The sequence below is a fragment of the Colobus angolensis genome, unplaced genomic scaffold (genome assembly GCF_000951035.1).
Source record: "Colobus angolensis palliatus isolate OR3802 unplaced genomic scaffold, Cang.pa_1.0 Scaffold14, whole genome shotgun sequence".
Taxonomy (NCBI): Eukaryota; Metazoa; Chordata; class Mammalia; order Primates; family Cercopithecidae; genus Colobus; species Colobus angolensis.
In genome coordinates this window covers 7,199,900-7,216,722 of record NW_012114488.1, presented here as the reverse complement: position 1 = coordinate 7,216,722, position 16,823 = coordinate 7,199,900, and the positions used below count along the sequence as shown (strand labels likewise).

The following is a 16,823-nucleotide window of genomic DNA, read 5'->3' as shown; positions in this document are numbered from 1 at the left end:
AATGTATGATATGGCTATTTGGTGCTACAAATTTCCCTTCAAAAACTGGTTTATGGGTATTCCAGAGACACTGATATGTCATGTTAGAAACAGCATTATTTTCAAGAAATTCTACAATTTCATATTTTGTTTTATACCTTTAAACCAAGAGTTGCTTAACAGATGGAATTTTAATATTTAGATGGAAGAAACTTTTTGGTTTTTAAATTTGTACTTTGATTGCATTATAGTGAGAAAATGCTGATTTTGTGTTCTTTTTTTAATTTATTGAGCTTTTTTCTGGATTCATTTATGGTCATTGTTCATAGATATTTGATGTGCACTTGAAAATAAGATGTCTTCCTTGTTGGCAGACAAACATTACTATGAATATCTATAAAATAATGCATTCTCAATTATGATATAGAAGTTTCCTACAACCTTATAATTTCTGTGCACTTGACCTGCCAAGGACTGAGACAGATGCATTAGTCCCATTATTAATGTGTGGCTACTTATTATCTGGTTCTTATTGTTTCCACCTTGTGAAATTTGTTTATTTTCTTCAAAATTAGATACAGATATTGTATTTTCATTGTGAATTCTGGCCTTTGGCATTATAAGTATCTTTGCCTCATAATTTTTTGGTTGAATTGTGTTTTGTGCAATATTAAAATCATATAATCTGCTTTATTTTTATTTTCATTTGCCTGGTATACATTAAACATCTCTTCTCTTTATCCTTCCTGGATCACTTTGGCTTAAGGCATCTCCTATATTCAGCATGGACCCAGATTTTTTTCCTCATCTGTAAAATCCAATCTGAAAGTTTTTTTCTTTTTTTCCTTAAACACTGATACGAGCCAGGCATGGTGGATCAGGCCTGTAATCCCAGCACTTTGGGAGGCTGAGGCTGGGGGCCTGAAGCCAATTGTTTGAGAGCAGCCTGGGCCACATAGTGAAACCTCATCTCTAAAAAACTAATGAGCCAGGCTGGGTGGCACGTGCCTGTAGTTCCAGCTATGTGGGAGGCTGGGGCAAGAGGATGGATTGAGCCCAGAAGTTCAAGCTCATAGTGGGCCATGATCATGCCACTGCACTTCAGCCTGGGCTAACAGAGCAAGACTCAAAAATAAACAAAAACAACAACAACGAAGACATCAATATGACTGGCACTTCCATCTCAGTTTCATCCTAGTATTTTATTTTTAATTCTATGTAATGTATGGCACTTTATGGTCTATTTTATTTGTCCTATCTAGGTATTTCTTTGGGCACTTAAAAATGGCAGAATTCTTGTTCCAGCAGTTGTATTTTATTAAAAGCTTTATACAAAACTCTTGGTCCACTCCTCTCTAAGACAATGCATGTTGGTTCACTACTATGCCCAACAGTGAGGCTATCTAGCAACCATTTTTCCATCTCTCTTCCTCTACATCCAATTTTAGTCATAATTATCTTAATATTTATACTCTTAAATTACATTTAAGAGCTTACAATTCTATTGTCAGCTTCAACTGATCTCTTCTTACTCAATTAACATCTACAAGCAGAATCAAGAGATGTATTCTACTTTCTAGTTATATTCTCACATCTCCCAGTTTTGTACTATCAAACTGTAACAGAACATTTACAAAGTATTCTGTCGTACCTTCATTCCCACCTTTTGATCTTCCATAGTTAAACACATTCACTGCTCACCTTGAACCTTTTGCTGAAACTTCTTCAATCCTACCTTGGTTTTACAAAGCTTTTTTTTTTTCAATATAACTCAAGGGAACAGCATTCGGTTCTGGCATATTCATAACTGTGTGTCTGGTTTTATACTCAAAAAAAATGTAGCTGGATATTAAAATTCTTCACTCAGATTATCATTCTGAGTATGTTAAATATGTTCTTCCCAATGTTTTTTTTAACAAAAAAAAATGATGATTTACAAAAGTCCAAGCCAAGCTGACACTGTTTCCCTTATAAGCATTTGAACAATTTACATGGGTCCACAAAGGTGTTTTGTTGTTAATGTTTACAGTCAAATGGATTTATTAAGCTATATTTCTATGCAAACTAGTCTGGGTCCATTTTCCCAGGTATTCCTGCCAATATCTAGATTTAACTAAATTTTTTTAATTTTAGAAAATATATTTTTGAATTATAATACTAATTATTTGTTCCATTTAACTGACTTTTTAAAAAAATGTCCAGGGACTCCATTTATATGCAGGTTGAATCTCCTTTGCTAAACTTCTATATTTACCTTTTCACCTTGAATTTCTTTTATCATTTTATTTACTTCTCTCATTTGCATCCTTTTTCCCTATTGTGCTCTCTATATTTACCTTCTATAATATTCCTTTGCATTTGGCCTTTATTTCTGAATTTTTTTCTAATGCTTTCCTAACTTTCATCAGTTCTCATTTCATATATTCCTGTTGTCTAGCAACTTCTGATGTTGTATGTGTTTTCTTAAGTTTCTTAAGCTAATTTGCAAATATATCATTAGTTTTCACCTGTTTAGCAGACACATTTTTCTGGTGTAGTTTTGTGTTCTGTGAGAATATTTTTTGGTTCATCCTTTTATGATTATGATTATTATTATTATTATAATAAAAAGAACTGTGATATCTAGAAGTTGTATGACACAGAAAGCAGGATATATAGAAAAAAATCGAGAGAGAAGATAGATAAGTAATTTGGAGGCATGTTGTGAAAGTCCTTTGAAGCCACACGTAAGATCTTGGTTCTACACAGAGACCCAGCAGAATATTTTAAACACATAGTATTTACAAAGAAAAGTGTAATCGTATTTACATTAAAAAGTGTCATGATCATCAATAATCTGTTTGTTTTCTAGTCATTTCTAGTCATTAAGAGAAGTTTGTTAAAGTCTTCCATTATGATTGAAGATACTTCTTTTTCTTCTTAGAGTTGTATCACTTTTGATTTATATATTTTGAAACTACATTATTGGGTGCATACAGGTTTATGACATTTTCTACATAGATTGGCATCTTTGTCATATTAAATGTCATTCATCATTTCTAGTAATGTGTTAAGATCCAAAGTCTACTTTACACTAAAGTATTGTCCTATCAGCTTCATTTCCCATCCTGCTACTTTCAACATTTCTGTCTCTACACTCTTAATTTCAAATGATATATCTTTCAGTTCTAGGAAATTCCAACCATGTGGTAAAATTCTCCATCCTTATATTTGTGGCCTCTGACTTGCACTCTATTTCCTTGAATATATTAATCATGGCTATTTTTAAAACCTTGTCGGCTAAGTCCAATACCTGAGTCACCCATAGTATTGTTTCTATTATGAGTTTTTTTTCCTTACTTTTTTTTTCTCTATCTCTTGACATACTTGTAGTTTTTGACTCAAAGCTGAATGCTATGTATATTACAAAAAAAAAACAAAAAACCTCCCAAGGCTCAAAATTATGCCCAAGGTGTCAGAGCCATATGTTTACTTAGTTATGAACAAGCAAAATTTTAGAATAACTTTGCCTATTTTCCATAAAAACAGTTTCACTGTTATTTCATTCTTACCAGTTAAACTGAATAAGAAAAAATGTTAGGAAAATACAACTGTCTCTCAGATCAATTGTAAGGCAATTTTTTCCAAATAAACTTTATGATTCCCTTTAATTTTTGGAATGTCCTTATACGTTGTTTTTATCCATTCAGGCTGCTATAAGAAAATCCCATAAGCTCAGTAGCTTATAAACAACATACATTCATGTCTGGAAGCTGGGAAGTTCAAGGTCAAGAGGCCGGTCAATTTGGTGTTTGGTGAGGATGGAATCTCTGGTTCCCAGACGGCGCCTTCTCCCTTTGTCTTCACGTGGTGGAACGTGGTGGAAGAAGCAAGCGAGGGAGCTCTCGGGAGGCTCTTTGATAAGGGACTAATTCCATTCATGTGGGGTCCACTCTCAAGACCTAATCACCTCCCGAAGATCTATCTCCGCTAAAGCCATCATCCTGGGTGGGGGTTTCCGCGTGGGAAGTTAGAGGGAACACACACACCCATATTCTACGTTCTTAGATAAGCCTCATAGAACAGTGATGCAGTGAACTGTCTATAAGGCTCAAAATATGTCCAAGGCCTAACCCCCAGCACCTGTGAATGTGATCTTATTCGGAAACAGGATGTTTTGCAGATGTAATTAACTGAAGGGTATTGAGATCAGCTTGGATTTCGGGGGGGCTGTAAACCCAGTATCAGTGTTTTCTTAGTCTGTTTTGTGATGCTGTAACACAATACCTGAAACTGGGTAATATGCAAGGAATGGAAATGTATGTTCTTACAGTCCTGGAGGCTGGAAAGCCCAAGGTCAAAGAGCCAGAATCTGGCAAGGCCTCCCTTCGGCATCATTACACAGCAGAAGGTGAAAGGGCCTCGAGGCAAGAGAGGGACAAACTTGACCTTTGTAAGGACCCCATTCTCATGGTAATGGCGTTGATCCTTACAGGAGGGCCAGCCCTCACGGCCTAAGCACCTCTTAAAGTTCCCACCTCTGAATACTGGTAATGGCATTAATCCTTACAGGAGGTCCAGCCCTCATGGCCTAATCACCTCTTCAAGTTCCCACCTCTGAATACTGCTACAATGGCAAACAAACTTCAACATGAGTTCTGGAGGAGACATTCAAGCCTAGCTAGTGCCCAAGAGAAAGAACAGGGAGAGAGAGACGTGCAGAGGAGGAAAGGCCACTTGGAAACGGAGGCAGAGGCTGGCATGAGGCAGCCGCACGCCAGGGAACCCAAGGGACTGTAGCAGCCACAGAGGCCAGAGAAGCGTGGAAGTTTCCTCCCTCAGACCCTGTGGAGGGACCAGCCCCGCTGATGCTTTCTCAGACTTCTGGCCTCCCTAGCCGGCAGAAAATAAATGTCTACTTTTTTTAACCCTTTTCCTGTTTAGAATTTAAAAATGCAGGTTACTGCCAGCGCTCATTTAACTTTACATAAACATGCTATTTGAGCCTGAAGCAAATGTGACTGATTTTCAATGTGAAAATAAAATATAAAAACTGTTCTTTTTTTTTTTTTTTTTTTTTTTTTTTTGAGACGGAGTCTCGCTCTGTCGCCCAGGCTGGAGTGCAGTGGCCGGATCTCAGCTCACTGCAAGCTCCGCCTCCCGGGTTTACACCATTCTCCTGCCTCAGCCTCCCGAGTAGCTGGGACTACAGGCGCCAGCCACCTCGCCCGGCTAGCTTTTTGTATTTTTTTTTTAGTAGAGACGGGGTTTCACCGTGTTAGCCAGGATGGTCTCGAACTCCTGACCTCGTGATCTGCCTGTCTCGGCCTCCCAAAGTGCTGGGATTACAGGCTTGAGCCACCGCGCCCGGCCTAAAAACTGTTCTTGAAATTATTTCTAAACAGAACTAACATCAGAATCATCTGAATCATCAGAATCATCTACTTCAGAAAAATCGGATTCATCAAATGAATCTTCAGCCAGTAACTATTTAGGAACGACGTTATCATCATGCCTAGAAATGAGACATTTTCCAGAATTTGGCATTTTCAGCAATCAAGAATTACTGTATTTTGTAATATTATAATCTTGTAATAAAAAAGAAAATACAACGTGTAGCACAGTGTCTTTCAAAGAGTAGGCACTCAACAAGTATCTGTGAAATGATTAATAATTCATGAGTGATTACTGTTTATCATGCTTCAGTACAAACATCTGTCATACCTCACACATTATTAAAATGCTATTACTGTGTAAGAGTCTTAAAATATTGACCAACAGTCAAGCTGCAAGTAGGTTTCTATTCTAATATGCAACAATATTAAACAGTCTACACATTACCAAAGTCTAGAATCTCTACATTTATAGACTGTCAAACAACACATACGTGTCTGTCCTCGGCCCCACAAGCCGCGAATCGCCCACAAGGACTGAAAGCAATTCCACATGGATAGCCGCGGGATGGATGCCCTTCAAAGTGGCGCTCACACCTACGGGGAGGAAAGAAACACCAGCAGAAAAATCAGTTTTAAATTTGAATGCAAATTAGAGGAAAGAAAACAACTTGTTGCTTTTCTTCACAAAAAGGAACAAATGAATAATGGAAGAATATTTTATATGTAAGAATTATTAAACGGTTAATGGGTCTCTCTAGATATATTTAAAAATAATTCAAACACTATTCAAAATCTTAAATTCCCGAAGATGACAAAACTAATAGTAAATAAGCTTTTATATATGATAAATATTAAATGTAAACACATTCTGGAAATTTTTAAAATATCAAAACAAACCTAACAAATCTTCTAAAATAATAAATTATTCAGTTAAATTATTCGGAGACGTTTTGGAGGCAAAACATTCTATCAAGGGTCGTTAAGTTTCACAACTATTTAAAAAGTACCATATAAAACTTGTTTATTGTGAAAAATGCCAAGGAATTCTTGTTAATTTTATGGAGAGAATCTCCAACACCTTTTGGAGATTACCAGCGCCTTCCTAAGAAGACCGCAAGCATTGAGCAGCACTGGGCTGGGGACCACAAAGATGCCTGACAGGGTCCCTGCTCCAGGTGCCCTGAGTGGTGGCAAAGTCACATAGCACACAGGTAACAATACCAATACAAAATACAAATACGATATGATAGGATACAATACAACACAAATACAATACAAACACAAATGCAAATACAAAATACAAATACAATACAATGCAAATACAAAATACAAATACAATACAGTACTAACAAAATACAAATACAATACAAATGCAAATAAAAATACAAATACAAAATACAAACACAAAATACAAATACAAAAGATGTGCTTTTGTATTTGTTCTAGTGATTAAAGTGATGAAAGAGCAAAGACACTCTAACTGTATCCTTGTGCACAGTGTAAGTGCATGCACATACACATAAAAATCCGTATCAGCTTGTTATATTGTTATGTACATTATATATGCAGTGGTCATAATTATCAGGACATATATACTTTTTTGCTTAAACAGGGTTTTATTTGTATGTAATTTATGTTTCATATAAATATATAAAATTAACAGAATATATGTGACAAACAATCTGTAAATAAAGCTTATGGCTATTGATAACAATGTAACTGCCTAAACTATCTCGCTTGGGAATGCTGGAAGCCTGCTCACCTAAAGATATGCAACCTTTACATATCTAGTTACGGCTTTTACTGATATGAAATTTGCTGTAAAATAAAATAGGACTGGCAGAAATAGTAATTAATTAGTTCTATGGAAGCAATTTCACAACAATTTCACCTTTTAAAATAAATATATACCTTTTTATTCCCTTAAAAAAGTAATTTCTGTTGACTACCTACTAGGAATACACTTATTGAACACTTTACAGGAATGATTTATATTTTCAAAACAATCTTAGGAAAATAAATTAAGATAGCTTAGCTAAATATTTTTTTATTAACTTGTTTTCCATACAATGCCTGCAGTTCTGTATGTCACAGTAGAGGCTTACCCTAAGTCTCCTGGATCTTAAAAGGTTTCTGTCCAAATTCTCTGATGATTACAAATATTTAAATATTAATTATCCAAATGTCAATGAAAAGAAGCCCTGTGCAGTAAAGCAGTGTCCACTTCATTTTAAGACACAGCAATGGAGCTGTACCACCACAGAGCCGTCTCTGGGCAGAGCTAACCGGGTTCCTCCGCGGGCAGCGGTTCAGCTGAAAACACATCCGCCCAACCACATCTATCATCTAGAATCATGCAGGATGCAGCGACTGCCTTAAAACACTCACCTGAAGAACAAAACTATTTAAGCGTGAAATAGTTGTACACAACTGTGATAAAAATGCCATGCCTGACTATGTAATATCTTAATTTGTTGATTGTGTGTGTCAAGTTCAGTATTTTATTTATTGACTACCCATCATGTCCTATGTAGTATAAATTCTACAAAGAGAATTATTTAATTAATTAATTTATTTATTTATTTATTTGAGATGGAGTCTCACTCTGTCACCCAGGCTGGAGTGCAGTGGTATGATCTAGGCTCACTGTGACCTCTGCCTCCCAGGTTCAAGCAATCGTTCTGCCTTGGTCTCCTGAGTAGCTGGGATTACAGGCATTTACCACCACACCTGGCTAAATTTTTTATTTTTAGTAGAGATGTGGTTTCATCATGTTGACCAAGGGGGTCTCGAACTCCTGTGCTGGGATTACAGGTTTGAGCCTACCGCACCTAGCCGAGATAATTCCTTTTTCTTTTTTTTTTTTTTTGAGACAGAGTCTTGCTCTGTCACCCAGGCTGGAGTGCATTGTCACGATGGCCAAGATAATTGTCTACAAAAATTCTGTAGATGGTAATATAGGCTGTAGAAAATAACCTGAACTGTACTGTACTGCTGAGAAAAGATTAAATCTTTGTAAAAATGTCATAAACATCTGTCACCATATTTGTCATACATTTAATTCCTTTTTTCTTTTACATTAATTTTTAAATTTTCACATTCTTCTTTTACTATTAAAAAAAAAAAAACAGAAAAATCATCAAGGTACTCATAATCCTTCCACTCAATAACAATCCCAGAAAGTACTGTGGCACATGTACTGCACACTTCCTCTGCATATGCAAAGGGTTTTGTTTTCCTTTAACAAAATAGAGGTGCATACTATGCAGTTTTATATCCTGCTGTGTCTACCCCAGAATACATCATGAACATTTCCCTCACGATCATGTGTTTCTTGTCTAATGAGCTCAGCAAAGAGGCCATAGAGAGCACTGGCCAAGAGCAGGTGACGCGGGGCCAAGCTCAACCCTGACCCCAGTTAAACCCCTTCTCACCAAATGAGCAGCTTTGGTGAGTTGCTCACCTCTGTGCTGCATTTTCCCCATTCATGAAATGGGCTTAAATGAGTTCATAAAGTAAATTTCTTCTTACAGCACATGGCACATTAATAAGTGCTCTAGAAGTGTAATTGAACTGGGTTCAGGAGAAATTTAAAAATTTTTGAAATGAACGAAGGTGGTAATACAACATAGTAAAGACTGTATGATACAGTAAAAGTAGTGTTAAGAGGAACATTTATACCATTGAATGCCTATACCAAAAAACTAGAAAGATCACAAATTAATGACCTAATGTTGCATCTCAAGGAACAAGAAAAGCATGACCAAACCAAATCCAAAGTTAGCAACAGAAAAGAAATTTAAAAGATCAGAGCAGAACTAAATGAAATAGAGACCAACAAAACAATTTAAAAGATCAACAAAATGAAAAGTCAGTTATCTGAGATGATAAACAAAATTGATAAACCACTTGTAGACTAACCAAGAAAGGATGAAATCTAAATAAACAAAATTAGAAATGAAAAACAGACATTACAACCAATACCACAGGAATGCAAAATATCATCAGAGACTATTATGAAAAACTACACACTCACAAAATAGAAAACCTAGAGGAAATGGATAAGTTCCTGGAAATACACAACTTCCCAAGGTTGAAGCAGGAAGAAATAGAAAACCTGAACAGACCAATAATGAGTAGAAAGATTGAATCAGGGGAAAAAAAAAAGGTTTCCCAACAAAGAAAAGCCCAGCACCAGATGAATTCATAGGCAAATTCCACCAAACATATAAAGAAGAACCAATATCAATCCTGAAACTGTTCCAAAATGTCAAGAAGAAGGGAATTCTCCCTAATTCATTCTATGAGGCCAATATCACTCTGATATCAAAACCAGACAAGGACAAAACAAAGAAATAAAACTATAGTCCAAGATCCCCGATGAACATAAAAACAATTTTCAACAAAATACTACCAAACAGAATCCAATAGCACATCAAGAAGATAATACACCATGACCAAGTGAGTTTTATACCAGGGATGCACGGATGGTTCAACATACAAAAATAAATAAATGTGATACATCACATAAACAGAATCATGGACAAAAAACATAGGATCATTTCAATAAATGCAAAAAAAAGCACTTGATAAAATTCAGCATCTCTTCATGACAAAAATCCTCAGTGAAAACTAAGCATTGAAGGAATATACATAAAAATAATAAAGGCCATATATAACAATCTAATAGCCAAGGTCATACTGAATAGGGGAAAGTTGAAAGAACTGGAACAAGACACGGATGCCCATTTGTATTCAATATAGTCCTAGAAGTCCTGACCAGAGCAATTAGGCAAAAAAAAAAAAAAACCAAAAAGTTAAAAAGTTGCTTTTTTTTTTTTTTAAAAGAAGCATCCAAATTGGTAAAGAGGACATCAAATTATCCCTGTTCACCAATAGTATAATCTTATATCTAGAAAAACCTAAAGACTCCACCAAAAACACTCTTAGATTTGACAAATAAATTCAGTAAAATTTCAGGATACGAAATCAATGTGTAAAAATCAGTGGCATTTCTATACATCAATAATGATTTAGCTGAGAATCAGACATCAGTCCTATTTACAATAGCTACAAAAACAATGAAATACCTAGGAATATAATTAACCAAGTTGGTAAAAGATCTCTATAGGGAAAACAATAAAACATCAATGAAAGAAACTACAGATAACACAAACAAATAGAAAAATGTCCTATGCTCATAGATCAGAAGAATTAATATGATTAAAATTACCATACTGCCCAAAGCAATCTATAGATACAATGCAATGCCTTTCAAAATACCAATGTTGTTTTTCACAACATTATTAAAAAAAAAAAACAAAAAAAAAAACACCCTAAACTTCATAAGGAACCAAAAAAGAGCCCAAATGGCCAAAGTAATCCTAAATAAAAAGAACAAAGCTGAAGGCATCACATTCCCTGACTTCAAATTATACTACAAGGTTATAGTAACCAAAACAACATGGTACTGGTATAAAAATAGACATATAGACCAATGGAACAGAATCCAGAACTCAGAAATAAAACTACATATTTATAGTCAACTGATCTTTGAAAGTTGACAAAATCAACAATGGGGAAAGGACACCCTTTTTAATAAATAGCGCTTGAAAAACTGGATAGCTATAGGCAAAAGAATGAAATTGGACCCCATATACAAAAATAAACTCAAGGTGGATTAAAGACTTAAGTGTAAAACCTGAAACTATGAAAATACTAAAAGAAAATCTAGAAAAAAACTCTTCCAGACATCGGTCTAGGCAAAGAATTCATGACTAAGAACTCAAAACCAGAGGCAACAAAAACAAAAAGAGACAAATATGACTTAATTAAACAAAAATAGTCTGCACAGCAAAATAAATAATCAACAGAGTTAATGGAAAACCTGCAGAATGGGGGAAAACTTGAAGACTGCATTTTACAGGGGACTAATATCCAAAATTTAGAAGGAACTCAAACGACTCAACAAAAAATACCACAAATAATTCCATTAAAAAGTGGGCAAAGGACATGAATAGATAGTTTTACTTTATTTAAAGTTTTGGGATACATGTGCAGGATGTGCAGGTTGGCTACATAGGTAAACATGTGCTATGGTGGTTTGCTGCACAGATCAACGCATCACCTAGGTATTAAGCCCCACAAGCATTAGGTATTTATCCTGATGCTCTTCCTCTCCATAGCCCCCTGTCAGGCCCCAGTGTGCGCTGTTCCCCTCCCTGTGTCCATGTGTTCTCATTGTTCAGCTCCCACTTACAATGCAGTGTTCGGTTTTATGTTCCTGTGTTAGTTTGCTGAGGATAATGGCTTCCAGCTCCGTCCATGTCCCTGCAAAAAAACATGATCTTATTCCTTTTTATGGCTGCCTAGTATTCCATGGGGTATATGTACCACATTTTCTTTGTTCCTATCTATCATTGATGGGCATCTGGGTTGATTCCATGTGTTTGCTATTGTGAATAGTGCTGCAATGAACATATGCATGCATGTATCTTTACAATAGAATGATTTATATTCCTTTGGGTATATACCCAGTAATGGGAATGCTGGGTCACATGATATTTCTAGTTCTAGGTCTTTGAGGAAATGCCACATTGTCTTCCACAATGGTTGAACTAATGTACATTCCCACCAACAGTATAAAAGCGTTTTAAAAGAGGATATACAAATGACCAGCAAGCATATGAAAAATGTTCAACGTCACTAATCATCAGAGAAATTCAAATTAAAACCACAATGAGATTTCATCTTACACTAGTCAGAATGGTTATTACTAAAAAGACAAAAAGTAACAGATGCTGGCAAGGATGCAGAGAAAAGGGAAAGTTTATACACTGCTGATGGGAATGTAAATTAGTACAACCTCTATGCAAAACAACGTGAAGATCTCTCAAAGGACTAAAAATATAACTACCATTCACTTCAGAAGCTCCACTACTGGGTATCTACCCAAAGAAAAAGAAATCATTATTTCAAAAAGACACATGCACTCATATGTTTATTGCAATACTATTTACGATACCAAAGATATGGAATAAATCTAAGTGCCCATTAACAGATGACTGAATAAAGAAAATGTAGTATATTTGTGTGTGTATACACACACACACACATATATAATGTAATATTATTCAGCCATGAAGAAATGAAATCATGTCTTTTGCAGCACAAGGATGGAAGTAGAGGGCATGATCTTAAGTGAAACAACTCAGAAAAGGAACGACAAATACCACATGTTCCCACTTATGTGTGGGAGATAAATACTGTGTATACATGGACATACAGTATGAAACCATAGACACTGGAGACTCAGAAGGGTAGAGGGTGGGAAGGGGATGGAGGAAGAAAAATTATTTAATGGGTAGAATGCACATTTGGGTGATGGATACCATAAAAGCCCTGACTTCACCACTACAAATCTGACCATGTAACAAAATTACACTTGCACTTCCTAAGTATATACAAATAAAAAAATATACAAATAAGCAATAATAACTAGAAAACGGATATTGCTAGCTGTTTGCTGAGTACTAAGAAGATGCCAGGAGTTAACTACACAGTCATGCATCACTTAATGCCAGGGATACATTCTGGGAAATGCGTTTTGAGGCAATTTTGTCCCTTTGTGAATGTCACAGAGCATACTTACACATACCTAGATGATGTAGCCCACTATGCACCTAAGCTGTGTGGTGTAGCCTATTGCTGCTAGGCTACAAACATGTATAGCATGCAACTCTACTAAGCAACTGTAACACAATGGTAATTCTGTGTGTATCTAAACAAAGAAAAGGCACAGTAAAAATACGGTATAAAAGAAAAATGAAATCTCCATACTGTTTTCCATGGAACTAAAAATAGATTTCTTAAAGCACTAAAAGCAGATCTGGCATACAATCCAGCCATCTCATTACTGGGTATCTACCCAAAGGAAAATAAGTCATTATATCACAAAGACACTGTGTGTGTATGTTTATTGCAGTACAATTCACAATTGCAAAGATATGGAACCAATCTAAGTGCCCATCGACCAATGTATTAGTCCATTTTCATGCTGCTGATAAAGACATACCCTAGACTGGGCAATTTACAAAAAAAAAAAAAAGAGGTTTAATTGGACTTACAGTTCCACGTGCCTGGGAAAGCCTCACCATCATGGTGGAAGGCAAGGAGGGGCAAGTCCCATCTTACATGAATGGCAGCAAGCAAAGACAGAATGAGGAAGAAACCCCTGATAAAACTGTCAGATCTCATGAGACTCATTCACTACCACAAGAACAGTATGGGGGAAACTGCCCACATGATTCAGTTATTTCCAACCAGGTGCCTCCCACAACACATGGGAATTATGGGAGTCCAATTCAAGATGAGATTTGGGTGGGGACACAGAGCCAGACCACATCGTTCCACCCATGGCCCTCCAAATCTCATGTCCTCACATTTCAAAACCAACCATGTCTTCCCAACAGTCCCCCAAAGTCTTAACTCATGTCAGCATTAACCCAAAAGCGCACAGTCCAAAGTCTCATCTGAGACAAGCCAAGTCCCTTCTGCCTATGAGCCTGTAAAATCAAAAGCAAGCTAGTTACTTTCTAGATACAATGGGGTACAGGTATTGGGTAAATACAGCTGTTCCAAATAGGAGAAATTGGCCAAAACGAAGGGGCTAGAGGCCCCATGCAAGTCTGAAATCCAGTGGGGCAGTCAAATCTTAAAGCTCCAAAATTATCTCCTTTGACACCAAGTCTCACATCCAGGCCACACTGATGTAAGAGCTGGGTTCCATGATTGTGGGCGGCTTTGTCCCTGTGGCTTTGTGGAGTATAACCTCCATCCAAGCTGCTTTTACAGGCTGGTGTTGAGTGTCTGCAGCCTCTCCATACTCATGGTGCGAGCTGTCGTGGATCTATCATTCTGGGGTCTGGAGGATGGCAGCCCTCTTCTCACAGCTCCACTCGGCAGTGCCCCAGTAGGGACTCTGTGTGAGGGCTCTGACCCCACATTTCCCCTTTGCACTGGCCTAGCAGAGGTTCTCCAAGGGAGCCCTACCCCTGCAGAAAACATCTGCCTGGGCATCCAGGCGTTTCCATACATCTTCTGAAATCTAGGGAGAGGTTCCCAAACCTCAATTCTTGACCTCTGTGTATCCGCAGGCTCAACACAACATGGAAGCTGCCAAGGATTGGGACTTGTACCCTCTGAAGCCATGGCATGAGCTCTACGTTGGCCCCTTTCAGCCATGGCTGGAGCGGCTGGGACACAGGGCACCAAGTCCCGAGGCTGCACACAGCTCAGGGATCCTGGGTCAGACCCATGAAACCACTTTTTCCTGTCAGACCTCTGGGTCTGTGATGAGAGGAGCTGCCATGAGGACCTCTGACGGGTCCTGGAGACATTTTCCCATTGTCTTGGGGATTAACATTTGGCTCCTCATTATGTATGCAAATTTCTGTAGCCAGCTTGAATTTCTCCTCAGAAAACAGGATTTTTCTTTTCTATTGCATTGTCAGGCTGCAAATTTTTCAAACTTTTATGCCGTTTCCCTTTTAAAACTGAATGCCTTTAACAGCACCCAAGTCACCTCTTAAACATTTTGCTGCTTAGAAATTTCTTCCACTAGATAACCTAAAACATCTCTCTCAAGTTCAAAGATCCACAAATCTCTAGGGCAGGGGCAAAATGCCATCAGTCTCTTTCCTAAAACATAACAAGTCACCTTTGCTCCAGTTCCTAACAAGTCCCTCATCTCTATCTGAGACCTCCTCAGCCTGGACCTTACTGTCCATGTCGCTATCAGCATTTTGGGCAAAGTCGTTCAACAAGTCTCTAAGAACTTCCAAACTTTCCCACATTTCCCTGTCCTCTGAGCCCTCCAAACTGTTCCAGCTTCTGCCTGTTACCCAGTTCCAAAGTCGTTTCCACATTTTTGGGTATCTTCTCAGCAGCACCCCACTCTACTGGTACCGCTTTACTGTATTGGTCTGTTTTTGTGGCTGCTGATAAAGACATACCCGAGACTGGGCAATTTACAAAAGAAAGAGGTTTAATTGGACTACAGTTCCATGTGGCTGGGGAAGCCTCACAATCATGGTGGAAGGCAAGGGGGGCAAATCCCATCTTACGTGGAAGGCAGCAGGCAAAGAGAGAATGAGGAAGATACAAAAGCAGAAACCCCTGACAAAACCACCAGATCTCATGAGACTTATCCACTACCACCAGAATAGTATGGGGGACACTGCCCCCATGATTTAATGATCTCCCACTGGGTCCCTCCCACAACACGTGGGAATTACGGGAGTACAATTCTAGATGAGATTTGGGTGGGGACACAGCCAAACCATATCAACCAATGAGTGAAATAAGAAAAAGTGGTACATAGACACCATGAAATACAACTACTCAGCCATAAAAAAGAACAGAAGAACATCTTTTACAGCAGCTTGGGTGGAGCTGGAGGCCATTATTTTAAGTGAAGTAACTCAGAAATGAAAAACCTAATACCTTATGTTCTTACTTATACGTAAGAGCCAAGTGTGAGTACACAAAGGCATACAGAGTGGTATGATTGACTTTGGAGACTCACAAGGGGGAGGGTGGGAGGTGGGTGAGGAATAAAAAAACGACATATTAGGTACAATGTATAGACTCAGGTGGCAGGTGCACTAAAACCTTAGACTTCACTACTATACAATTCATTCATGTAACCAAAAGCCACTTGTACCCCAAAAGCTATTGAGAGAAAAAAAATTAAATAACATAAAAGATCTAAAAGGGTGCACCTGTATAGGGCCCTTGCCGTGAATGGAGCTTGCAGGACTAGAAGTTGCTCCGAGCAAGTCACTGAGCAAGAGGTGAGTGAATGTGAAGGTCAAGGGCATGACCATAACTGCTATAGATGTTAGAAACACTGGACACTTAGGCTACACCAAATTTATTTTAAAATATTTTTATTTCCTCGGTAATAAATTAACATTAGTTTACTGTAACTTTTTTACTTTATAAACTTTTTTTTTTTTTTTTTTTTTGGAGACAGAGTCTCACCCTGTCAGCCAGGCTGGAGTGCAGTGGTGCAATTTTGGCTCACTGCAACCTCTGCCTCCCAGGTTCAAGTGATTCTACTGACTCATCCTCCCGGGTAGATGGGATTACAGGTGCACACCACCACACTTGGATAATTATTATATTTTTAGTAGGGAGGGGTTTCATCATGTTGCCCAGGCTGGTCTCGAACTCCTGACCTCAGGTGATCCACCTACCTCTGCCTCCCAAAGCTAATATGACTTAGCTTAAAACACAAATGCATTGTACAGCTGTACAAATATATTTTATTTCTTTATATTCTTATTCTACATGCTTTTTTCTATTCTGAACTTTTTTTACTTTTTAAACATTTTTGTTAAAAACTAAGACATAAACACACACATTAGCCTAGGCCTGCATGGAGTCGGGATCATCAACATCACTGTC

General features: G+C 37.5%; 1 protein-coding gene across 1 annotated transcript in view; it reads right to left on the bottom strand.

Moving 5' to 3' along the window:
• The window catches only part of WDR27 (WD repeat domain 27), a 116,464-nt gene that overhangs the window by 17,052 nt on the left and 82,589 nt on the right, over positions 1 to 16,823 (bottom strand). Inside the window, exon 25 of the mRNA XM_011935085.1 lies at positions 5,846 to 5,948. Within this exon, the coding sequence (XP_011790475.1) occupies positions 5,846 to 5,948 (103 nt within the window). The remainder of the gene's footprint in view (positions 1 to 5,845; positions 5,949 to 16,823) is intronic.